Here is a 25,730-nt window from a genome sequence, read left to right as displayed (position 1 = left end):
AGAATGGCTATAATCAAACAATAAAAAAAAAGGTGTTGGTGAAAAAGGAACACTTTTACACTGTTGATGGAAATGTAAACTAGTAGAGCCACTGTGGAAAACAGTGTGGAGATTCCTTAAAGAACTAAAAGTAGAGTGACCATTTGATGCAGCGATCCCACTACTGGGAATCCACCCAGAGGAAAAGAAGTCATTATATGAAAAAAGATACTTACACACACATGTTTATAGCAGCACAATTTGCAGTTGCGAAAATATGAAACCAGCCCAAATGCCCATAAATCAACAAGTGGATAAAGAAAATGACACACACACACACACACACACACACACACACACACACACACACACCATGGAATACTACTCAGCCATAAAAAGGAACAAAATAATGGCATTTGCAGTAACCCAGGTAGAATTGGAGACTATTTTTCTAAGTGAAGTAACTCAGGAATGGAAACCAAACATCGTATGTTCTCACTCATATGTGGGAGCTAAGCTATGAGGACACAAAGGCATAAGAATGACAGACTGGACTTTGGGGACTTGGGGGAAAGGGTGGAGGGTGGCAAGGGGTAAAAGACTACACATTGGGTACAGTGTACACTGCTTGGATGTTGGGCGTGCAACAATCCCAGAAATCACCACGATAAAGCTTGTTTATGTAACCAGACACCACCTGTTCCCCCAAAACTTATTGAAATAAAAATTAAAACCTGAAAAAAAAGACTAGGTGCAGTGGCTTACATCTGTAATCCCAGTACTTTGGGAGGTCGAGGCAGGTGGATCACCTGAGGTCAGGAGTTCAAGACCAGCCTGGCCAATGTGGCAAAACCCTGTGTCTACTAAAAATACAAAAAGCAGCCGAGTGCGGTGGCAGGCACCTGTAATCCCAGCTACTCGGGAGGCTCAGGCAGGAGAATCACTTGAAGCCGGGGGGCAGAGCTTGCAGTGAGCCAAGATCACACCACTGCACTCCAGCCTGGGCAACAGAGCAAGATTCTGTCTCAAAAAAAAAAAAAATTAAAACATAGAAAATAAATATATGGGATTAAGAGGGAAGAGAAAGAGACCATCAAAGAATAAATAGCAGACAAGGAGATGGCTGAGGAAGAGACATAATTTCGGAAGTTATAAAAAAGGAAAGACCCATTAAATACATGGGAAGACATGCAAATTAGATAAACTAAGATGAACAGTCAGATGATAAAAAAAATAGTCGCTAGTAATCAAGGAAATGCAAATTAAAACCATAAGGTACCATTTCCTGCCCAACAGATTGGCAACATCAGTAACAACAATACTGATAATAATAAGACTTGGATAAGGATCTGGAGTTAGGAGCACTTTCATACCCACTGCTCTGGCCAATTGGTACACTCTGGAAACAAACCCACTAAAACTGAAGATGAATACTCACCAAGGCCCTGCAATTCTTTTCTTAGAATGTTCATCACAGTGCGTGTGCATGTGCATGTGTGTGTGTGTGTCTGTGTGTAGCCAGCAATTGGAAACAGCCCAAACCTCAACTGTGAGTAGAATGAATAACTAAATTCTTGGATCTTCGTATCAATATCATTCTGTAGTGAAGAGGAATTAACTATAGAAGCAACTAAACAGATGAACACTAAGATATAGATCAGGAAAAAAACACATCACACGTGATACTTTTATGTAAAATCCTTTTTTTTTTTTTTTTTGAGACGAGTCTCACTCTGTCATTTAGGCTGGAGTGCAGTGGTGCGATCTTGGCTCACTGCAACATCTGCCTCCTGGGTTCAAGGAATTCTCCTACCTCAGCCTCCCGAGTAGCTGGGATTATAGGTGCGTGCCACCACACCTGGCTACTTTTTGTATTTTTAGTAGAGATGGGGTTTCACCATGTTGGCCAGGCTGGTCTCAGACTCCTGACCTCAGGTGATCCGCCCGCCTCGGCCTCCCAAAATGCTGGGATTACAGGCATGAGCCACCGTGCCCGGCCCTTTTATGTAAAATTCAAAGCAACACAAAACGATGTGATGCCTGTTTAAGGATGCACGGGTAGTAATATTAATACTATACATAAATTAAGGAGCCTGATCAACCTGATTCAATATGTCATCACAGTGGGGTCGGGGGCAGGGTCAATAAAACCAGTGAGGACAGGTGAAAACAGAACTGATGAGTTCTATTTCATAAAAGGGACGATGGATACATAGGACTCATTATGCTTGATATAGAATATTAGGTATAAATCCGTACTTTTATGTAGATATGTTATTTCTCTTTCATTCTTGGCTGGACCCTTATTGACCTATCTATATAATTACATCGATCACAAGACTTATGTTTGCTCCTATACATGTACCTTCCCTATGACTTCTTTTCTCACAGAAGCACTAAATCTACCAAACAACCACCACAACCACAACCACAACCACAGCCACTAGAAAGGAGACTTACGACAGCCTCTCCAGCTGGGCCATGGACAGGTAATACGCCCCACAGTTCTCCAGGGAGTTTTTTCTTAGTATGAGAGTCTTTAGATGTCCGTTACCTTGAAGATTATTGCCAAGATCAGTCCAAATTCTAGGGGTGGCCAAGCAGTCTTCCAACCTGTAGAAGCCAGACACAAATGCTGAGCCATGGTTCTGGGGAAAATGGTACCTGTAGGGCCTCCTGGATTCCACTGTCTCATGTCTCAGTCTTCACAGCAGAGACTCGGGGGATTATTTCCAACTTTCCGGCCAGCACACCTGCACCAAGCTCAGGAACTTCCTCCCAAGTCATCAGCAAAAACCAACACACTCTTGGGGCTGTCATCAACTGGAATACAATAACGACTGAGCTCTAACTATTTCCATTCAGCTCCTTGAAATACAAATTTCAAAAAAAGTTAGTTGGAAAAATATAATTGTGCATATTTATAGGGTCCAATGTAATATTTTCATTTATGTGTACATTATAGAAAGCATCAATCAAGCTAATTAATACATCCATCATCTCACCAACTTAATTATTTTTGTAGTGAGAATGTTAAAAATCTACTCCGCTAGCAACTTTGAAATAATAGGTTATTATTAGTTATAGTCACCCTGCTGTGCAATAGACCTCAATGCTTATTTCTCCTGCCTAACTCACACTTTGTGCATTTATCTGCCAGTCATCGTCAAGGGGAAGAACTGAGATCCAGTGACGTTAGAGAAGGTTTCCTGAGTCTCACGGCCACTGTCTTCTTGGGCTGGATTTCGGCCTCAAGGTGGGCTGTTTATATAAAGACATTCAGTGAAGCATTGTGCTTACCACCTCCAGGTTCCAGCCACCTGAGCTTTCTGTTCTGTGCAAGAAAGGTAATGAAATGCGGAGATTATCCAAGCTACATTCAACTCTGTTGGATGTAAAGGAGCAACGCTGGCAGATGAAAACAAAATGAGAGGTCATACAAATTCTGTTGAGAGAAGGTTTGCACATGGAAAGGCTGGAAAGTGGGGTCTGAACTAAAGGTGGAACTACCATTCGATCCAGCAATCCCACTACTGGGCATCTACACAGAGGAAAAGAAGTCTTTATGTGAAAAAGACACTTTCACATGCATGTTTATAGCAGCACAATTCACAACTGCAAAGATACAGAACCCACTTAAGTACCCACTGACCAAAGAGTGGGTAAGGAAAATGTGGTATAGACACACCATGGAATACTACTCAGCCATGAAAAAGGAATGAAATGATGTCCTTTGCAGCAACTTGGATGGAGCTGGAGGCCATTATTCTAAGTAACTCAGGGATGGAAAACCAAACGTCGTATGTTCTCATTTACAGGTGGGAGCTAAGCTATGATGATGCAAAGGCATAAGAATGATGTAATAGACTCTGGGGACTTGTGGTTGGGGTGAAGGTTGGAAGGAGGTGAGGGATAAAAGACTACACATGGGGTACAGTGTACACTGCTTGGGTGACAAGTGCACTAAAGTCTTAGAAATCACCACTAAAGAACTTATCCATGTAACCAAAAATCACCTGTACCCTAAAAGCTATGAATATAAACAAACAAACCAAAAAAGTAGAGTCTGAGTAGGTGCGTGGCAGTAAATGTCTAACCACTGCCGTTCTGGAAAAGGGAGTCCTGGTGTGCAGTGTTTGCCAGTGCCTGCTGTGTAAATGCCTCTGCCATGGCTGATTTTCAGCTCAGAGTGGGAGGTCACTGAGTGAGGAGCTGGGAGGAGGTGCAGAGCAGTGCACCATGACATCATGTTTCCACCAAATGGGTACGGTAGACAATGGCAGCCCCAGGGCAGTTGTCAGGAGCTGGCAAGCAGTGGCTCTTGGGGCTCCTCTGGAGTGCCACTTGGTTTTCTACAGCATATCAACCAAGAATGTTTTCAAATAAAACATTATTTTATTTTATTTATTTATTTTTTGAGACAGAGTCCTGCTCTTGTTGCCCAGGCTGGAGTGCAATGGTATGATCTTGCCTCATTGCAACCTCTGCTTCCTGGATTCAAGCGATTCTCCTGCCTTAGCCTCCTGAGTAGCTGGAATTAGAGGTGTGAGCCACCACAACTGGCTAATTTTGTATTTTTAGTAGAGACAGGGTTTCACCATGTTGGCCAGGCTGGTCTCAAACTCCTGACCTCAGGTGATCCGCCCACCTTGACCTCCCAAAGTGCTGGGATTACAGGCGTGAGTCACCGTGCCTGGCCTATTTTATTTTTATTTTTTGAGATGGAGTTTTTGCTCTGTTGCCCAGGCTGGAGTGCAATGGCGTGATCTTGGCTCACTGCAACCTCCACCTCCCGGGTTCAAGCAATTCTCCTGCCTCGGCCTCCCGAGTAGCTAGGATTATAGGTGCGCACCACTAAACCCAGCTAATTTTTGTATTTTTCATAGAGACGGGGTTTTGCCATGTTGGCCAGGCTGGTCTCGAACTCTCAACTTCAGGTGATCCACCCGCCTCAGCCTCCCAAAGGGCTAGGATTACAGGCATGAGCCACGGTGTCCAGCCGCCACAAAAATTTTTAAATGGTTAAAAAAATTATTAAAAGAATATTTTGTGACATATGAAAATTATTATTTAAAATTCATGTTTCAGTGTTCATAAAGTTTTATTGGAACACAGCTGTATCCATTTGTTTACCTACGAACTCTGGCAGCCTTAGCACTACAGTGGCAGAGTGGAGTCATCACGATGATGGCATGGTCCCAGAGGCCAGAAGTGTTTCTTACCTGGCTTGTCATAGAAAAAGTTTGCTGAACCCTAGCAGTGATAATAATGAACCATAAAATGATTAGGAAACAATGCATTTTGATAATCTATGACTTTTGTTGTTTAATATATTTGTAAGCCTATGATTTAATTTTTAAAAACGTTGTTTAACAACTGGCTCATGAAATTCCTGAATGATGAAAAATCAGCTCTTTCAGGCTGCCATGTGATCCAGCCGTCCACCACTGGTATATACCCCAAAGAAAGGAAATCAGTCCATCGAAGAGATGTCTGCACTACCATGCTTGCTGTAGCTCTGCTCTCAATAGCTAAGATTCAGAAACAACCTAAGTGTCCATCAACAGACAAATGGATAAAGAAAATGTGGTACATATACACAATGGAGTACCATTCAGCCATGAAAAAGAATGAGATTCAGTCATTTGCAACGACATGGATGGAACTGGAGACCATTCTGTTAAGTGAAATAAGCCAGGCACAGAAAGACAAACAGCATGTTCTCACTTATTTGTGGGATCTAAAAACCAAAACAATTGAACTCATGGACATAGAGAGTAGGAGGATGGTTACCGGGGGCTGGGAAGGGTAGTGGGAGGGTGGAGAGCAGGGGAAGGTCAGGATGGTTAAAACCATTTTATGCCTAGGATTCCATTATTGGAATGCTAAGCACTTGGGAGTTATTTATATCTCACTGCTCAAGGTCATCACCAAACTCTGACTGAAAAAATTCAAAAAATTGCAGCCTCGGGCATAAACGGGTTAATAGGTTGAAAAAGAATAAGACCTAGTATTTGCTAGCACAACAGAGGAACTACAGTTAATAATACATTGTACATTCCAAAATAACTAAAAGTATAAATCAATTGTTTGTAATACAAAGGATAAATGTTTGAAGGGCTAGATCTCCCATTCTCCAAGATGTGATTATTTTACATTGCATGCCTGAACCAAAACATCTTATGTACCCCATAAATATATATGCCTACTATGTATTCACAAAAATTAAAATAAAAAGTTAGAAAATATCCAGCTTTTGCAATCCAGTAGGAGCTGGGGGCTCAGATTTCCTGGCATCAGACGGATCTAGAGCATGGTCAAATTGCACTTTTTATTTTTATTGTTTTTAGGCAGAGTCGCCCTCTGTCGCTCAGGCTGGAGTGCAATGGCACGATCTTGGCTCGCTGCAACCACCACCTCCCGGGCTGAAGCAATTATCCTGCCTCAGCCTCCCGAGTAGCTGAGATTACAGCCTGTAATTACAGTAGCTGAGATTAGCCTGTCACCACGCCGGCTAATTTTTTGTATTTTTAGTAGAGATGGAGTTTCACCATGTTGGCCAGGCTGGTCTCTTTACCTCGTGATCCTCCCACCTCAGCCTCCCAAAGTGCTGGGATTACAGGCGTGAGCCACCGCGCCCGGCCCAAATTGTACTTCTAAAGTTGAACAAAGCCAACAGCAGATCAAAGGAAAGGACAGAGGGAAACTGAGCCTCTCATCACCGCCCTTGAAAAGACCATCCGGGTACCCCGGTTCCCACTCTAACCCCCCTCTCAAATCTCACCTGAGACACTGCAGACGGCACCGGGGGGATCTCAGCGCCCTGCATAGAAGCTTCACGGCCTTGGACTCCACTTCCACATGTTGTATTTCCAAGTATCTCAGATGCTGGTTTCCCGTCAAAACACCGATTAAGTCCTGGTTCAACATGGTGCTATTCACACGCCTTAGGCTGGAGAGGGAAGAGCGTCTCCTTGGAATAGGGTCCCGTCCACAGTCGTAGAATTCTGTGGCCTCACAAACGAGGCTCCCGGAAGCTGCACGTGGGACAGGTGCAGTCCCACTCTCGGGGGGTTTACAACTGAATTCAGGACGCAGACATTAAAGAGTGACACAAACCTGTGATTATTCAGGTCCTATCCTGGGAAAACTGTAAGTCAAAATGAATGGCTACATTTTCTTTATCCAGTCTATCATTGATGGGCATTTGGGTTGGAACCATCATTCTCAGCAAACTAACACAAGAACAGAAAACCAAACACCGCATGTTCTCACTCATAAGTGGGAGTTCAACAATGAGAACCCATGGACACAGGGAGGGGAACATCACATACCGGGGCCTCTGGGGGGGTGGGGGGCTAGGGGAGGGATAGCATTAGGAGAAATACCTAACGTAGATGATGAGTTGATGGGTGCAGCAAACCACCACGCCACGTGTATACCTACATAACAAACCTGCACGTTCTGCACATGTACCCCAGAACTTAAAGTATAATAAAAAAAATTTAAAAAAATAAATGACTCACAGGACTGGAATTCGATTGGGCTGAGGTCTACAAAGACTTTCTTAAAGCAAAGGGAATGTCATCCTATTCCTGAAGGATTCGGAGGACTGGTTTTCCCCGCACTCTCCTAAAATCATGCTTTTGGTTTTAAAATTTTTATTTATATTTCTTTATTTTAATAACAAAGCTCAGCTTTTTTTTTTTCTTGTGAGATGGAGTCTCACTCTGTTGCCCAGGCTGGAGTGCAGTGGTGCGATCTCAGCTTACTGCAACCTCTGCCTCCCAGGTTCAAGTGATTCTCCTGCCTCAGCCTCCCAAGTAGCTGGAACTACAGGCACCCACTACCATGCCTGGCTAATTTTTGTATTTTTAGTAGAGACAGGATTTTATTATGTTGGCCAGGCTGGTCTTGAACTCCTGACCTCAAGTCATCTGCCTGCCTTGGCCTCCCAAAGTGCTGGGATTACAGGCATAAGCCACCACACCCGGCCTACAAAGCTCAACTTTCTGATCCACTTTCTTTTTTGAAAAATTTTTGTAGATATGGGGTCTCACTATGTTGTCCAGGCTGCTCTTCCACTCCTGGCCTCAAGTGATCCTACTGGCTCAGCCTCCCAAAGTGTTGGGACTACAGTCATCGGCCACCACTCCTGGCCATCACACGCCTTTTCTAAAACCAGGGACACAGATTTGCCTTGCACCTCTAATGCTTATGTTCACTGCTGAATCTCTTTCTTTCTAATTAGTTGTTTAAAAACAGTTTTCTTGAGGTATAATTGATTTGATATTAAAAAACCTACATATATTTAACATACACAATTTGATGAGTTTGGACTATGCATATATTCGTGATTCCATCACCACAATGGAGGTGGCTAACTAGTTCTTTTTTTTTTTTTTTTTTTTTTTTTTTTGAGACAGAGTCTTGCTTTGTTACCCAGGCTGGAGTGCAGTGGCGCAATCTCGGCTCACTGCAACCTCCGCTTCCCAGGTTCAAGCAATTCTCCTGCCTCAGCCTCCCAAGTAGCTGGGATTACAGATGTGCACCACCACACCAAGCTAATTGTTATATTTTTAGTAGAGACAGGGTTTCACCGTGTTGCCCAGGCTGGTCACGAACTCCTGAGCTCAGGCAATCCGCCCACCTTGGCTTCCCAAAGTGCTGGGATTACTGGCGTGAGCCACCACGCCCGACCGGCTATTTCTTCTACATTCAGTCAGTCCATAAGGAGGGGCCCGTTCTGTGCAACATAGAATTCAGAACTGAGTTCTCAGCTTAACATCCCTAGTCGCACCATCTTTCACAAATCACGTAACCTCTCTAAAGTTTAGTTTCAGGTCTACAAGGGAGAGCATACGACATTTTCTCCTTAGAATGGCTGTGAGAATTAATCCCATGAAATTCTCAGCCCATTGCTTGTCACATAGTACGCACTCAGTAAGCAGGAGCGAATAATAACTATCACAATAATAGGAGAGAAAATATATCTGATAATGGCCAGGGGCCATGTGATGCCTGGTGGCTTATTTCAAGGAAGGGGTCAGTGGTTCACACGGTGAATTATCGGGTTTTTGGATCTTAAAAACTCTGGAGAGATAGCGTATGGAGTGGTGGCTAAGAGAACTGATTCTAGAGCCAGATTTGACTGCTTAGTAACGATATAAACTCATGCCTCAGTTTCTCATCTGTGAAATAGGGACACCTACTGCTTGGGATGAGTTTTAAGAGCATTCATGTGCAAAGAACCTAAGATAGCCTAGCAGATGGTGGGCAATGCATACACGCTCACTCTTACATTATAAAAAATAGTGGCTGGGTACAATGGCTCACACCTATAATCCCAGCATTTTGGGAGGCTGAGATAGGTGGATCACTTAAGATCAGCAGTTCAAAACCAGCCTGGGCAACCTAGGGAGACCTTGTCTCTACAAAAAAATTAAAAAAAAAATTAGCTGGGCAATGGCGGGATATGCCTGTGGCCCCAGCTACTCGAGAGGCTGAGGTGGGAGGATTGCTTGAGCTCAGGAGGTCAAGGTTGCAGTAAGCCATGATCATGCCACTGTACTCCAGCCTGGGCAAGAGAGCAAGACCCCACCTGGAAAAAAAATGAAGTAGTGTTTCTCCTCTTCCATGTAAATCTCATCCTTCCCAACCAAGTTCAAATGTGCCCTCTTTGGTGAGGCTTACCCCACGCAGGCACCTGCTAACAGTGGTGTGTTAGAGAAGCACAGAGTGTTGGGGAAGATGAGCTTAAGGCTGTCTGCGTTGGAGTGATTTACCTAAGGCTTGTCAGCCACAGGATCTTAGATAAATCACTTAACGTCTCCAGCTCTCACTTTGCTGAAAAATGGGGGCTGGGCGTGGTGGGTCACATCTGTAATCCCAGCACCTTGGGAGGCTGAGGAGGGCAGATCACTTGAGGTCAGGAGTTCGAAACCAGCCTGACCAACATGGTGAAACCCCATCTCTACTAAAAATACAAAAATTAGCCAGGCATGGTGGTGCATTCCTGTAGTCCCAGCTACTCGGGAGGCTAAGGCAGGAGAATTGCTTGAACCCTGCAGGGGGAGGTTGCAGTGAGCTGAGATCCAGCCACTGCACTCCAGCCTGGGCAACAAAGTGAGACTCTGTTTTAAAAAAGGTGGGGGGATAATAGTACATATTAATACTTCAAAGGAATGCAGCGGTGAACCATACTCAGTGCTCAGGTCGCACGTGGCTTCTGTAAGGCGGTGTCCCTCCAGAGAGTAACCACCACACCCTGGATTACACAGTGTGCTGATTCCGCTTCAGGCACGGTCGTATGGGCTTCGCGTGCGGGACTGCATTTCATCTCTCTGTCGTGATGATCATTTAATTTTATTTATTTATAGTTTGTTTTGAGACAGGGCCTCACTCTGTCACCCAGGCTGGAGTGCAGTGGCCAGATCATGGCTCACCATCACTGCAACCTCTGCCTCCTGGGCTCGGGTGATCCTCCCACCTCAGCCTCCCAAGTAGCTGGGACTGGTCTCGAACACCTGAGCTGAAGTGAATAGGCGTGAGCCACAGCACCGGGCTGAACATTTTATGGATGGGCGCATTGAAGTGCACCAGGGAGATGTCAGGAATTCCGTGACCCACTGTGTACACCATTCACTTAAGGACACAGAGCCATTAAGCTGGTGCAAATGTCACTAATGGCAAAAACTGCAATGGCATTTGCACCAAGCTAACAGTAACTAGAGACAGATCGAGCCGTCAGCCTGGCTCCCGTGTGTGGTTTCCTTCACCACGCACCCCATGACTCACTCCTCCTGCACCTCCGTCCAAGGCTGGACATGGGTGCCTTCCGGAAGTCTAGTGAGTGGAGAGGGAATGAAGAAAGTGGACGGGAAACAGACCATCTCCATAAAGTTCCTTCCAGTGGGATTTGTGTTATACTCACAGAAGCTTTTGCAGTTTGCACTGAGGGTGCCTCAGTGCGGCCGCGAGAGCCTTCAAAAAAGGAGGCCCCAAAACACTGTTGGTCATAGTCAGGACTTCCAGCTTATCATTCGTTGCAAACACAGAGCATAAGTCTTGCCACCAGGGATGCAGCCCATTGCTCTCTGGTGCTCTACATGGAAGGGAGAAGAGAGAAAACACCTCTTCGTTAAACTGGAGAAAATCTACGAGGAAACCCCAGGGCTGGTGTTCCCGACCCTGGTTAGGGCCATAGGCCTCTAGTGACTCTAAGACATCCCCATTTAAATAAAGCACTCAGAAAAACCATCACGAGGTTTCTCATTTCATTCCAGGAAGACTCATGGTCACAAATAAGAGCCCTGTATTTTCCCATGACTTGGAAAAAGGAAGTTGCTTTTATTTTTTATTTATTTATATTTGAGACAAGGTATCACTCTGCCGCCCAGGCTGGAGTATAGTGGTCTGAACACAGCTCGCTGCAGCCTCTAACTCCCAGGCTCAGGCGATCCACTTCATCTGCCCGAGGAGCTGGGGTTACAGGCACACGCCACCACAACTGACTAATTTTTGTATTTTTTGTAGAAACAGGGATTCTCCATGTTACCCAGGCTGGTCTTGAATTCCTGGGCTCAAGCGATCCTCCTGCCTTGGCCTCCCAAAGTGCTAGGGTTACAGGTGTGAATCACCGTGCCTAGCCAGGAATTGCTTTTTGAATTACATGAGATTTATGTGGGGGGCAGAGATTGAATTATATTCTGTACCTACATTCTTACCCTGTGTATATATAATTCTTATTTTTTTAAAAAAATATAGGATCAGAATAAAGGAAAAATTAATCTTTTTGACACAGTGAGTACAAGAAAGAAAAATCCAGAGCTAGATTGGCATGTAGTTTGGCCGTAGAAAGACCTGCCGACTTTCTCTTTCATTCTTCCCCATACAATCATTTCAGAGAGGCTGACCAAGATACACATGTGAAGATTGCTGTTGGTTGCATTAAAGAAATAGTTGAAAGTGGCCGGGCACGGTGGCTTACGTTGTAATCCCAGCACTCTGGGAGGCCAAGGCAGGCGGATCACCAGGCCAGGAGTTTGAGATCAGCCTGGCCAACATAGTGAAACCCTGTCTCTACTAAAAATACAAAAAAATTATACAGGTGTGGTGGTGGGCACCTGTAATCCCAGCTACTTGGGAGGCTGAGGCAAAGAGAATCGCTTGAACCTGGGAGGCGGAGGTTGCAGTGAGCCAAGATTGTTCCACTGCACTCTAGCCCAGGTGACAGTGTGAGACACTGTCTCAAAAAAAAAAAAAAAAAGAGAAATAGTTGAAAGCAACCCAAAAGTATGTCAGGGGGCAAATAGTATAATCATCTCTAGCACACCTATTTTTCAAAGAATACTTCATTGAAAATGGCATGTATAAACATTGCCAAGACACATGAGATGAAAAAGCAATTTTTAGAATATTTACACTAGCATGTAATTTTTGCATAAAATTTAAATCCCATGAAATAGATTCATCCATTTTCACATCCGTCAAATACATAGAAATGCAAATAAGTAGGAATGATATCAACTCCCTGCAGGAACCCATACAAAAGTGATCAATGGACTAACCAACATGAAAGAAATATGTCGTGTCTTAAGATTTCTACGGATGTCAGGTCTTTACGCAGCATCATAGAAAGACATTGTGATTCACTGTGCTTAGATTCTTGAGGTCTTAGTCGGGTGACCAACAGTTATCACCAAGTTGAACAACAAGCTCTGGTGTTTATTCCCCTCCCTAATAAAAGGTCCTCAGGGACTGGAGGGCCCCTTGAATGTGATTTTGTGGAGTGTGTTGGAATTGCCCACATAAGTTGGGAGTAGACATGAAAAAAACATGGTCTGATGTAGCCATTCAATATCTGAGTGAACAGAATTCATTCTACCTGTGGCAGGCCAGGTCTCACCAGCAGCTGAACAGGCAGGCCTCCATCACAACTGTTTCAGCACCGACTGAGCGGGTAAGTTAAATATTAAAAGCTGACAGAGCCAGAGCCCTCACACAGAGGCTGAAATGTAACAAAAGCCCACCAAGAGTTTTGCCCAGGCCTTTCCTGGGCCTTGAGGAATGACAAGATAATGAAGGAATTCTCAACAGGACCCACTCAGGATTAAACAAGTTTTTATTGGGGGTCTGAAGAAACTCCCCAGACCTCCACAAACAAGTTTTATTGGGGTCTGAAGGAACCCCCCAAGCCTCCATGATTTAGCAGGAGACAAGATAAGGGTAATCACCCCAGCATCTGGACCCATCTAGTTTAAGTAAATTTACTGAGGCTCCAGAGGGAGGTCTTCAGGACTCAGACCTTTGTTACAGATTAGAAGATGCTAATCACTTGTGTCTTCAGAGGAATGAACACTTACACGTAGACATATAGCTTAGAAGGCATATAAGCTCTGGAAAACTTTGTAATTTTTAGTTTGTCTGGTGATATTTCTTGGCCTTCTCCCTGTGTACCCAGTTACAGAAATAGACTCTCTTCTTTCCCAGTTCATCTGCATCTCGTTATTGGGCTGTGAGAATAAGCAGCCTGACCCTCAGTTTGGTTCAGGGACATACCCAAGAAAGATGAAGTGATATCCCTGCTGATAAAGTTAGAGATGTGATGTGTGAGTATCTCATGATGCAGCAATTCCTTTTAAAAAAATACACCCTGGCTGGGTGCAGTGGCTCACGCCTGTAATCCCAGCACTTTGGGAGGCCGAGGCGGGTGGATCACGAGGTCAGGAGATCAAGACCATTCTGGCTAACAGGGTGAAACCCTGTCTCTACTAAAAAATACAAAAAATTAGCCAGGCGTGGTGGTGGGCACCTGTAGTCCCAGCTACTCGGGAGGCTGAGGCAGGAGAATGGCGTGAACCCAGGAGGCAGAGGTTGCAGTGAGCCGAGATCGTGCCACTGCACTCCAGCCTGGGCAACAGAGCGAGATTCTGTCTCAAAACAAACAAACATACATACAAAAAACAAAAAATAAACCCTGGCTGGGCGTGGTGGCTCACACCTGTAATCCCAGCACTTTGGGAGGCTGAGGCAGGCAGATCACGAGGTCAGGAGATCGAGACCATCCTGGATAACACAGTGAAACCCCGTCTCTATTAAAAATACAAAAATTAGCTTGGCGTGTTGGCAGGTGCCTGTAGTCCCAGCTACTCGGGAGGCTGAGGCAGGAGAATGGCGTGAACCCAGGAGGTGGAGGTTGCAGTGAGCCGAGACCTCACCACTGCACTCCAGCCTGGGCGATAGAGCGAGACTCCGTCTCAAAACAAACAAACAAACAAAAAACAAAAAATAGGCCCTGGCTGGACGCAGTGGCTCACACCTGTAATCCCAGCACTTTGGCAGGCAGAGGCGAGAGGATTTCTTGAGCCCAGGAGATCAAGACCAGGCTGGGTAACAAAGTGAGACCCCCGTCTCTACAAAAAATAATAAGACAATAAATAAAAACATACGCTAGAGCAGGGGTTGGCAAATTTTTCCTATAATTGACCAGGTAGCAAATATATTCAGCTTTGCTGGCCGTAAATTTCCTGGCAATGACTCAGTCCTGCCGCAGCAGTGTGGTTAACAGTCACAGACAATATGTCACAAGCATGGCCGGGCTCCAATCAAACTGTATTTACCTAAACAAGCAGAAAGCTAGGTTTGGCCTCCTGGCTGTAGCTTGCTTACCTCTGCCCTGGAGAAACTCTGCCATGGCTGAGGAGCCCTGCACACTGCTTGGCATGGTGAAGAACGGAACAGAACTTAAATTACTTGAAATTTAAATGTCTCATCCCATAAGGAGAGACCAACTTTTACTTATCTATCTACACACTAGCCCAGTATATGTCTAGGATGAACATTAGCGCTACACATCCATATGCTGAAGACTTATGCAGTCTTTCATGGAAAGACAGGAATCTGGAAGAGATTGTGGTTCCTTTTTGCAGAGCAGTTAAGGAACAAGAAGGCATTTCCATTATGCAGCAGAAGGACAATGTCCCCTCTCTCGCCAGGGGTCAGTCTAAATCGCCTCTCTCTTCTCGTCATAGCCACTGGGGTCAAATTTTAGCTCGTCTTAGCTTCGACCAGATGTGTGACCTTGGACAAGGTGCTTCATACACCTGACCTCCAGTGCAACATGGAGTTGAAGGGAGAAATAATTCACATAAAGCAAGTGCTTGACATTGTGTCTGCTATATGGCAAATGCCAAATAAATATCAACCAATATGAAGAAATGAGTAGTCAGTGCTTTTTGCCACTTCTTAAGAAAAAGAAATCCATTATATTTGCCAAAATAAAGATCTTCTGGAAGAGTTTTGGTCGAGTGGAGGGGATGAGGAATTACATGAGTGGTAACAGTTTGTATCTACTGAGCACTAAATGAAGGACTGGACTTATTCAGTGTGTTGTAGATTTTAATACGTTTAACAACCTTATGATATATATGTGTGTATATATATAAATAAGCAATATATATATAATAAGCAATAATATATATAATATATATATTTATATATATAAAATAAGCAATAATATATATAATATATATTTTATATATATATAAAATAAGCAATATGTATATATTCTTTTTTAAGATAGTGGCACGATCTCAGCTCACTGCAGCCTCTGCCTCCTGGGTTCAAGTGATTCTCCTGCCTCAGCCTCCCGAGTAGCTGGGATTACAGGTGCCCGCCACCATGCCTGGCTAATTTTTGTGTTTTTAGTAGAAACGGGGTTTTACCATGTTGGCCAGCCTGGTCTCGAACTCCTGGCCTCAAGTGATCCACCTGCCTCGGCCTCCCAAAGTGCTGGGATTACAGGCATGAACCACGGCACCCAGCTTGTTTCTTTTAATTCAAGATGGAAAAGATATTTTTACACGGAAAGAAAGACCCTCTAGAGGTGTGCTGTCTGATATGGTAGCTACTAGCTGCATGTAGCTATCTACATTTAAATTCAGTAAAGTTAAATAAAATGTAAACGTTCATTCACTCGGTCACACCAGCCACATTCCAAGAGCTCAGTAGTTGCCTGTGGCCAGTGGTTCCTGTATTGGATAAGACAGATTCAGGATGTCTTCATCATCACGTTAAGTTCCATTAGCAGCGCTTTCCTTGAGACCAAAAGCTTCTGATACACAAAAGTAGGAGTGAGGATGGGTGCAGCGGCTCATGCCTGTAATTCCAGTGCTTTGGGAGGCCAAGGTGGGAAGATTGCTTGAGGCCGGGAGTTGAAGATTAGCCTGGGTAACACAGGGAAATCTCATCTCTCCAAAAAAATAAAAAATTAGCCAAGCATGGTGGTGCATGCCTGCGATTCCAGATACCTGGGAGGCTGAGGTGGGAGAATTGTTTGAGCCCAGAGGGTTGAGGTTGCAGTGAGCCATGATCGTACCACTGCCCTCCTGGGTGACAGAAAGAGACCCTGTCTCAAAAACAGAAGTAGGAGTGATAGATGAAGCAAGGTCCCATCTTTATGGGCATGCAGCACAGAGGGAGGGAGGGTGAACAAGGGATCTCATTTTGCCCAGTATTCTCCCAGGTTTAGCACGGAAAGTCCTATATCCCAGGAACACCTTCAGTCCTGGCAGTAAAACAAAGTCCTGGGTCTGAGAAATCTCCTTAATCCTAAACAAACTGGGACAGTTTGTAAAACAAACGTGTATCACCGTAGATATATGTTTGTTTTAAAACAGAAGTACTGGCCGGGTGCGATGGCTCATGCCTGTAATCCCAGCAATTTGGGAGGCCGAGGTGGGTGGATGACCTGAGGTCAGGAGTTTGAGACCAGCCTGGCCAACATGGTGAAACCCCATCTCTACTAAAAATGCCAAAATTAGCAGGGTGCAGTGGCATGCGTTTGTAATCCTAGCTACTCGGGAGGCTGAGGCAGGAGAATCGCTTGAACCCAGAAGGCGGAGTTTGCAGTGAGCTGAGATTGCACCACTGCACTCCAGCCTGGGCAACAGAGTGAGACTCTGTCTCAAAAAACAAAACAAAACAAAACAACACAAGTACTGTGCAAACTAGGCTAGGAAAGAGATCAGAAAGGTTTGCAGATTGACCCCCTAAACACCCAGGAGACCACAGTCAAGGCCCCCGGGTAGGACGGGCTACCCAAGGAGGGACCGAAGCACTCACTCAGAGCCAGGATGGGAGCTGGAGCTGAGCTTCCACACGTTCATGAAGTTCAGGGTGACGGTCAGTTCCACCTCATGCAAATATTGACACCGCTTCAGGCAAAAAGCAGACATTTGAACTTCTCTGTTGTTGCCAATTCTCAAGACAACTTTATGATAATCATTTAGGGCTTGGCTTACAAAGGCTTCCTCCCGGATTTCATGCAGACAGTAGAATAACTGCGGGACCCCACTGCCCGGAGAAGGTGGGTCACATTTATGCAACAGAGGTATGACTTTCAGCAGTTTCCTCTTATTACCGAAAGACACCTTGCATTGGAATGACTGTTCCACGGCCGAAGCGCAGGCCTCGTTCAGAAAACCGAATAAGAAAAGTCCCATGTGAGAGAGATAGCTTTTGCTTCCTCTGGGACTCGCTATCAGGCGCTGGATATTCACGTGACTCAACACATGAAAATTTTTGAGTCTTTGTGGGAAACAGAGAACATAAAACAAGGCCGCAAAAAATTCCTGAAAAGTCACGAGGGTAAAGACATAGTGGTCTTCCTCACCTGCAATTCTCCGAAGAATACTCATGCCAAGGAAGGCGGTGACGCCCGTCTGATCCAGCTTGGCTTCCTCAAGATCTTCTTTACCTAACACCCATTTCCTGTGCCACATGCTGTCTGCGGCCAAGTGACACAGACCTTCCAGTTGTGCTTGGTGGATCTTTCTGGAAAAGTTCTCAGCTCTGGTGGGAAACAAGCTAGAAATATACCGGACGAACACAGAGGTGGCATTTGGACATGCCTGTGTGAGATTGTTTCCTCTCTCCATTTGCTGTTTCAGACCAGAGCAGACCATCCAGCAAACCACAGGGACCCGGCACATGGAGAAGAGAATGGTGTTTTCCATGGCGAAACTCAAGACTTGGTCTCCCTCCTCTGTGTGTCCAAAATACATCTGGAAATACTTGATTTTTTCCATCGTATTAAACCCCGGAAGGGTTACGAGAGAGGGACATTTCAGCAAGGGCTTGCATGTCTGCCAAGAGGAAAATCTTATCATGATCAGTAGCGTGGCCTCTGGAAGCATCGTTTTGCTCAGCAAACTGCTCAGTAGGACAGACCCAGGCAATTTCTGCCTCCAGTCTTCACTCAGGTCCTCCAGTCTGTCAATGAGGGTAGATGTGAGCTCCTCAAAGCCATCCAAGAGCAGCAGAAGTTGGTCGGGTTTGGACATAATCTTTGACACGAGGTCCTGAGATCCAGGCCACTTTTGCTCAATCAGCTCGGAGAAGCTCTGGTCTGTCGTCTGGTTCACCTCTTGGCAATGGAAGTAGAAAGCACACCAGGGCTTGTGGGCGTAGAACTTGTTTCTGGCCCACTCAAACATCACCTTTTTGGCCAGGATTGTTTTTCCGATCCCAGGAGCTCCCTGTATGACCACGGTCTTAGGCTGTCTACCCTGGGGTCTTTTGGGCAGAAGCAGACATGGTAAGTACTCCTCGTGCCTGTGTACATCTTGGTAGAAGAAGTCTCTCTGGTTTCCAGGCCAAGTCGTAATGTCCCATATGGGGAAAAACTTTTCCATCACATTCGATTTATACTGCTGTATTTTACCTAGATTTGTGAGATGGGAGAAATAAAGGTTATGACATCAGAGTGAATCGCAAGAACTAATAGAGCAATAAGAAAACCAGTCTTGATGTCTACGTGAAGCCCCGTGATGCCCTTGCATAAATGAAATAACCTTTCCTGATACTGCTGTGTCAACTAGGAAGCACCAACGAACAGAAAACTCAGCTTGAAGTGGCTTAAGCAAAACAAGGACTACTTTCTACATGAGAGTATGGCGGGCGTAAAACTGTTGAAATTAGGTTCAGTGGCGCCATAGTTTCAGGTCCAGCAGCATCACGATTCTCTCAGCCCTTTCTTTGTATTTCTTGCCTCACAGATAGAAGATAGCTGCTGTAGTGTTAGCCGTGTTATCTCCATTCAAATCAGAAATACTTGGGAGGGCCGCGTGTGGCGGCTCGTACCTGTAATCCCAGCACTTTGGGAGGCTGAGGATGGTGGATCACTTGGGGTCAGGAGTTCAAGACCAGCCTGGACAACATGGTGAAACCCTGTCTCTACTAAAAATACAAAAATTAGCCGGGCATGGTGGTGCACACGCTGGTAATCCCAGCTACTCAGGAGGTGGAGGCAGGAGAATTGCTTGAATCCAGGTGGCAGAGGTTGCAGTGAGCCAAGATTGCGCCACTGCACTCCAGCGTGGGTGACACAGTGAGACTCTGTCTTAAAAAAAAAAAAAAAAGGCCAGGCACAGTGGCTTACGCCTGTAATCCCAGCACTTTGGGAGGCCGACGCGGGCACGAGGTTAGGAGTTTGAGACCAGCCTGGCTAACATGGTGAAACCCCATCTCTACTAAACATACAAAAGTTAGCTGGGCTTGGTGGCATGTGCCTGTAATCCCAGCTACTCAGGAGGCTAAGGCAGGAGAATCACTTGAACCTGGGAGGCAGAAGGTTGCAGTGAGCTGAGATCGTGCCACTGCACTCCAGCCTGGGCGACAGAGCGAGACTCCGTCTCAAAAAAAAAAAAAAAAAGAAAGAAAGAAATAGAGACGCACTCTATTGAAGTGGTCCCCAAGTAGAAGACAAGTTTTCCATGGACCACGTGGCGGGGGATGGTTTTGGGATAATTCAAGTGCATTACGTTTATTGTGTACTTTATTTCTATTATTATTACATTATAATATGTAATGAAATAATTATACAACTCAGTATAATGTAGAGTCACTGGGAGCCCTGAGCTTGTTTTCCTGCAACTCGATGGTCCCATCCAGGGGTGATGGGAGACTGTGACGGATCAGGCATTAGATTCTCAGGAGAGCACAGCCTAGATCCCTCGCATGCACAGTTCACGAGAGGGTTTGCACTCCTATGAGAATCTGATGCCACCGCTGATCTGACAGGAGGCAGAGCCCAGGAGGTAATGTGAGCAATAGGGAGCAGCTGTAAATACAGATGAAGCTTTGGTTGCTCCCTGCCACTCACCTCCTGCTGTGTGGCCCAGTTCCTAACAGGCCACAGACTGGTACTAGTCCATGGCCCAGGGGTTGGGGACCGCTGAGCCAATGGTTTGTGTCTGTTTTTTTTATTTTATTATTTTTTTTGAGATGGAGTCTCAATCTGTCACCCAAGAGTGCAGTGGCGTGATCTCACCTCACTGCAACCCTCCGCCTCCCCGGTTCAAGCAATTTTCTCACTCAGCCTCCCAAGTAGCTGGGACTACAGGCACCTGCCACCATGCCCAGCTAGTTTCTGTGTTTTTAGTACAGACAGAGTTTCGCCATGTTGGTTCTGATTGTAGAAGAAACACTGGACATGGTAACTTAAAATCTGCCTTGCCTTAGCAACTGAGCAGCTCATCCCAGTCCATAGCCCATGTTTTCACCAGGGTCTGCTGTGATGCAGGCACATACCAGATTCTCCTTCCTCCACATTCACCTGTGTTTCTCCCACATTCAAGTCCTCTGGTTCCAAGGTAGGCAGAATGGCTGGAACAGAAAAAAGGAGGCTGTTCCACAGGAATGATAAGATCTTGGTAGCAGGGAAACAGCATGGAGCCAATGGCCTTTTTAGGACAGAAGCAGAATCTCATCCTCTTACCACCTCCGTTCAGGGAGAAGAAAATCACCTAGATCTATCTCTATCACAGCAATTTTAGGAAATGAGAAAAGGTGTTGTTCTACAATGCATTGAGTAAGGTGTTCAAAAACATGTTATAAATGGATAGCCCAGCCAGACACTGAGGGAGAAATATAAATACACACATACTCATACACACATATGTGTATGTAAAATCCATACACAGTTTAATATCTATGTAGGGGTGTATCTATACATCCAGTCGGCCTTTCATTACCATGGGATCTACATCGGTGGGATCAACCAACTGAGGATGGAAAATAAACTAAAAACCCAATAAAAATACAACAATAAAATAATACAATTAAAAAACCAATACGAGGCTGGGCACTGTGGCTCACGCCTGTAATCCCAGCACTTTGGGAGGGTGAGGCAGGAGGATTGCTTGAGCCAAGGAATTCGAGACCAGCTTGGGCAACATAGCAAGACCTCAACTCTACTAAAAAAATAAAAAATAATTAGCCAGGCATGGTGGCATGCCTATAGTCCTAACCACTCAGGAGGCTGAGGCAGGAGGATTGCTTGAGCTCAGGAGGCAGAGGCTGAAGGGAGCCATGATCATACCACTCCACTCCAACCTGGGTAATAGAGTAAGACCTTGTCTCAAAAAAATAAAAAACCCAATACAGGATAACAACTATTTACATAGCATTTACATTGTGTTGGGTATTATAAGTAATTTAGAGTGATTTTAAGTCTGCGGGAGGATGTGTATAGGTTCTATGCAAATACTATGCCATTTTACATGAAGAAGTTGAGCACCCATGAATTTGTTCAGTACCCTTGAGGGAGAGCCTGGAACCAATCCCCCATGGATACCAAAGAACTTCTAGCTTAATATCTATGTATGTGTGCATATATGTGTACATACACGTGTATATCTCTACATACACATACACATATAGTCATTGATTCTTGTTATGTGTGGTAGTTCTCGTCTATAAAATTCTTGTGAACACCAAATTCGCTAATACTGAACCATTGCCTCCAGGAAAACACAAGGTTTGTTTCCTGCTAGTCTCTGGTTACAACATTTTCATCGACTGATCAACATAAAAACTTGTTTTACATGTGTTTTTGTTTAAAGACACCTTATTTAGTATATATTGCTGATTAATTAACATTGAGCTCATGGTCAACCACACTGATAAATCCTGCCTGAAGGAAGCTCAGCTAACACGTGTATTTTCTCCCTAAGGCACAGCATGGCCTTCTTGCCCTGAGGAACACGGAAAGGCACATCAGCACTAGTTTTGGGTACCATTTTTATTTTTATTTTTATTCTTATTTTTTTTGAGACTAAGTCTCACTCTGTTGCCCAGGCTGGAGTGCAGTGGTGTGATCTCAGCTCACTGCAACCTCTGCCTCCTGGGTTCAAGCGATTCTTCTGCCTCAGCCTCCCGAATAGCTGGGACTACAGGCGTGCGCCACCACGCCTGGCTAATTTTTGTATTTTTAGTAGAGATGCGGTTTCACCATGTTAGCCAGGCTGGTCTCGAACACCTGACCTCATGATCCTCCCGCCTCGGCCTCCCAAAGTGCTGGGATTATAGGCTTGAGCCATTGTGCCCGGCCTGGGTGCTATTTTAAACAGCAAAACCACCAACTCAAAGCACAAAAGTGTGGCACCAAATAGGCGTGGAAATGACACTGGCTTACGGGGTGAGAGCTAAAGCCAGAAGGCAGAGCGTCACCTTGTTTGACCTCGGCTAGGAGGTCGGCTCGATTTTTTTGCTGCGTTGCTGTCTGGGAATGATCTTGAAAGCGCTGTAAGTATTGATTTGGGGGTTACGAATACATTTTAATGAGTAGGCACATTCACGAATACAGAATCCATGAATAATGAGGATCAACTGCGTATGTGTGTCTCTGTGTGTGTGTGTGTGTGTGTGTGTTTCTTGAGATGGAGTTTTGCTTCTGTCACCCAGGCTGGAGTGCAGTGGCATGATCTTAGCCCTCTGCAACCTCTGCCTCCTGGGTTCAAGCAATTCTCTTGCCTTAGCCTCCCGAATAGCTGGGATTACAGGCACCCGTCACCACGCCCAGCTATTTTTTTTTTTTTTTTTTTGTAGTTTTAGTAGAGACCGGGTTTCACCATGTTGGCCGGGCTGGTCTCGAACTCCTGACCTTGGGTGATCCGCCCACCTCTGCCTCCCAAAGTGCTGGGATTATAGGCGTGAGCCACCGTGCCTGGCCTCTCTGTGTATTTTTCATCAGGTTTTCATAAATATTAACATTTTCTGTTTAACACTAAGGTTTTCTCTACCACTGGGTCACGGGGTTTCCATCCCCTCTGATTTTCTTTTCCGGTGACTCTCTCTCCTTTTCACATGATGAGCTATTTCCTCCTGTGTTACGTCTCAACCTTAGCATCATTTCCTCAAAGAGGACTTCCTAGGCTGCCTTATCAAAAGAAAGTCCCTTTCACAATCAATTACTTTCTAGCCATCTAATATTTGAGCACCTATGACATGCTAGGTGCTGAGCCAGCTGTTGGGGAGCCAGTGGCTAAGGAGACATAGGGCACCCACTCTCCTGTTGTTTATGTTTAAAATTGTGGAGCTGACGTCTTCTCCATTCTTACCAATGAGACTGACTACTTGTAATATCAGCTATTGGGAGAGGTGGGTTCACAGCTCCTATCATGTTTCTGGATTGGTGTATTTTCCTTTAATGCAGCAGTTCCCCCCTTCTCTGCAGTGTCTATGTTCCAAGATCCCCGGTGGATATCTGAAACTGTGGATAGTACTGAACCATGTGGATACTGATTTTTTTAAATGCATATCTAGGCCGGGCGTGGTGGCTCACACCTGTAATTCCAGCACTTTCGGAGGCCGAGGCAGGCAAATCGCCTAAGGTCAGGAGTTTGAAACCAGCCTGGCCAACGTGGTGAAACCCCGTTTCTACTAAAAATACAAAAATTAGCTGGGCATGGTGGTGCGCACCTGTAAGCCCAGCTACTGGGGAGGCTGAGGCATGAGAATTGCTTGAACCTGGGAGGTGGAGGTTGCAGTGAGCTGAGATCACACCACTGCACTCCAGCCTGTGTGACAGAATGAAGACTCCATCTCAAAATAGAAAAAAAATACATACCGATCTATGATAAAAGTTTAAATTATAAATTAGGTACAGTAAGAGATTAACAATAATAATGAAATAGAACAATTATAATACCATACTATCATAAACGGTATGTAAATGTGGTCTCTCTCTGTCTCAGAATATCTCACTGTACTGTACTCATCTATTTTTGGCCATGATCAACCCAAACTTCAGAAAGCAAAACCTTGGATAAGGGGACGACTGTAGTCCAGCTCTGCTTTATACATATTGAAGATGAGGTTTTGGATTACAATATCCTCCAGTGGGATTCACCCTTTGTTGCTGCGAAATGACCTTTTAAAGTCTTTAACCTTCTTGCTTTAAATATAGCACTCCTGACATCACCATAGCTATACCAGCTTTCTTCTGCTTACTGTTTCCATAGCATATGCTTTTCCACTATTTTACTTCCTACTTCTCTATGACTTCATTTAACGTTCACCTCATATAAGCAGTATTCAGTTAAGTTTTTAAAAAATAGGCCCATATGGGCTGGGCGCGGTGGCTCACACCTGCAATCCCAGCACTTTGGGGGGCCAAGGCAGGCGGATTACCTGAGGTCAAGAGTTAGAGACCAGCCTGGCCAACATGGTGAAACCCCGTCTCTACTAAAAATAAAAAAAAATTACCCAGGCATGGTGGTGGGTGCCTGTAATCCCAGCTACTCAGGAGGCTGAGGCAGGAGAATCACCTGTACCTGGGAGGCGGGGGTTGCAGTGAGCCGAGATTGTGCCATTGCACTTCAGCCTGGGCAAGAAGAGCGAAACCCCATCTCAGAAAAATAAAATTTAAAAAATGCCCGTATGACAGTCTTTGCCTTTGGGTTAGATCCATTATCTTCCTCCACTGTTTGCTTTCTTGCTCAGATGGCCGATAAGTGATAGGGGTGGCAACTAGAGTAGTTTAGCTGCCCAGCAGCCAAGCCCACCGCCACTTTATCCACCAGATCAACACTCACCATTTATCTCTCTGCGGACTAGAACACACATTTTATCACAGTTCATAATGGCAAAGATGTTCGAAGTCACATCCCAAGCGCGTCGTCCAGGGAAACGCTCTATCAAGAGATGAACCACCTCTGCCCAGCTGGCTGTCTCGACCTGGTCCCAGGTGATGGGCATGGTGCCAGTACTGAGCTCAGTCAGTAAGAGCTGCTTGAACCGTTGTAGCTCCTCATGGCTCACGTTTCTCATGTACAGCATGACCCCATTTTCACATGGGGAGCCGGGGTAGCAAGAGAATGTCGAGGGTGGAATATGAGAACTGTGAGTGGAGGAGGATGAAAAGGGAATGGGGGTGTCAGAGTGTGGATTCACGTCACTCATCTTTAGTCAAGGCAGAGAACACCTCAGTGTCCACGATAAAGACAACCGATTGGAAGAGAGAAACACGAGACCTGCAGAGACATAAAACGATAAAACAAGAAGATGAAAACACTACCCAAGAAGACAGATTCGTGTAATGCTTACTTGGCAGGTATTCTGCATGCCGGGTACTCCCTTTACCTCCTTTCCTCAAAGATTCTCTGCCCTGTGGAAAAACTGAAGATGCATTGAATGTTTGGGATTAGTCCATTAGACTAATGGATTGTTTGTAGTTTTTATTCTCCATGACTTCTTTTGGGGAAGAGGCAAGCAAAATATCAAAGCCTTCACAAAAGGTTTAGTGAAAAGAAAAATTAGAAGCAGGTAAAATAATGCAGTGAGGCTAAAATCTAGAAAATATATGGTTGGTTAGAAGGCTCCATTAGATTAAAAGTGATCTCAAATTCAACAAAGTTTTTATTCTTAAAAAATGGATCTTGTATTAGAGAGATGCAAATCAAAACCAC

General features: G+C 45.0%; 1 protein-coding gene across 2 annotated transcripts in view; it reads right to left on the bottom strand.

Annotated features, from left to right (window-relative positions):
* Window positions 1-25,295, bottom strand: part of NLRP8 (NLR family pyrin domain containing 8) — a 40,728-nt gene extending 15,433 nt beyond the window's left edge. For both annotated transcript variants that reach the window (XM_004061499.5, XM_063700922.1), the window contains exons 1-6: window positions 24,858-25,295; window positions 20,572-20,646; window positions 17,104-18,703; window positions 10,913-11,083; window positions 6,764-6,931; window positions 2,440-2,592 (exon numbers count right to left, since the gene is read on the bottom strand). In XM_004061499.5, the coding sequence (XP_004061547.3) occupies window positions 2,440-2,592; window positions 6,764-6,931; window positions 10,913-11,083; window positions 17,104-18,703; window positions 20,572-20,646; window positions 24,858-25,224 (2,534 nt within the window). In that variant the 5' untranslated portion in view covers window positions 25,225-25,295. The remainder of the gene's footprint in view (window positions 1-2,439; window positions 2,593-6,763; window positions 6,932-10,912; window positions 11,084-17,103; window positions 18,704-20,571; window positions 20,647-24,857) is intronic.
* Window positions 25,296-25,730: the final 435 nt, after the last annotated feature.

The sequence above is a fragment of the Gorilla gorilla genome, chromosome 20 (genome assembly GCF_029281585.2).
Source record: "Gorilla gorilla gorilla isolate KB3781 chromosome 20, NHGRI_mGorGor1-v2.1_pri, whole genome shotgun sequence".
Lineage (NCBI taxonomy): Eukaryota > Metazoa > Chordata > Mammalia > Primates > Hominidae > Gorilla > Gorilla gorilla.
Note: the sequence above shows the minus strand (reverse complement) of the source record. Positions and strands in the feature narration are given on the sequence as shown.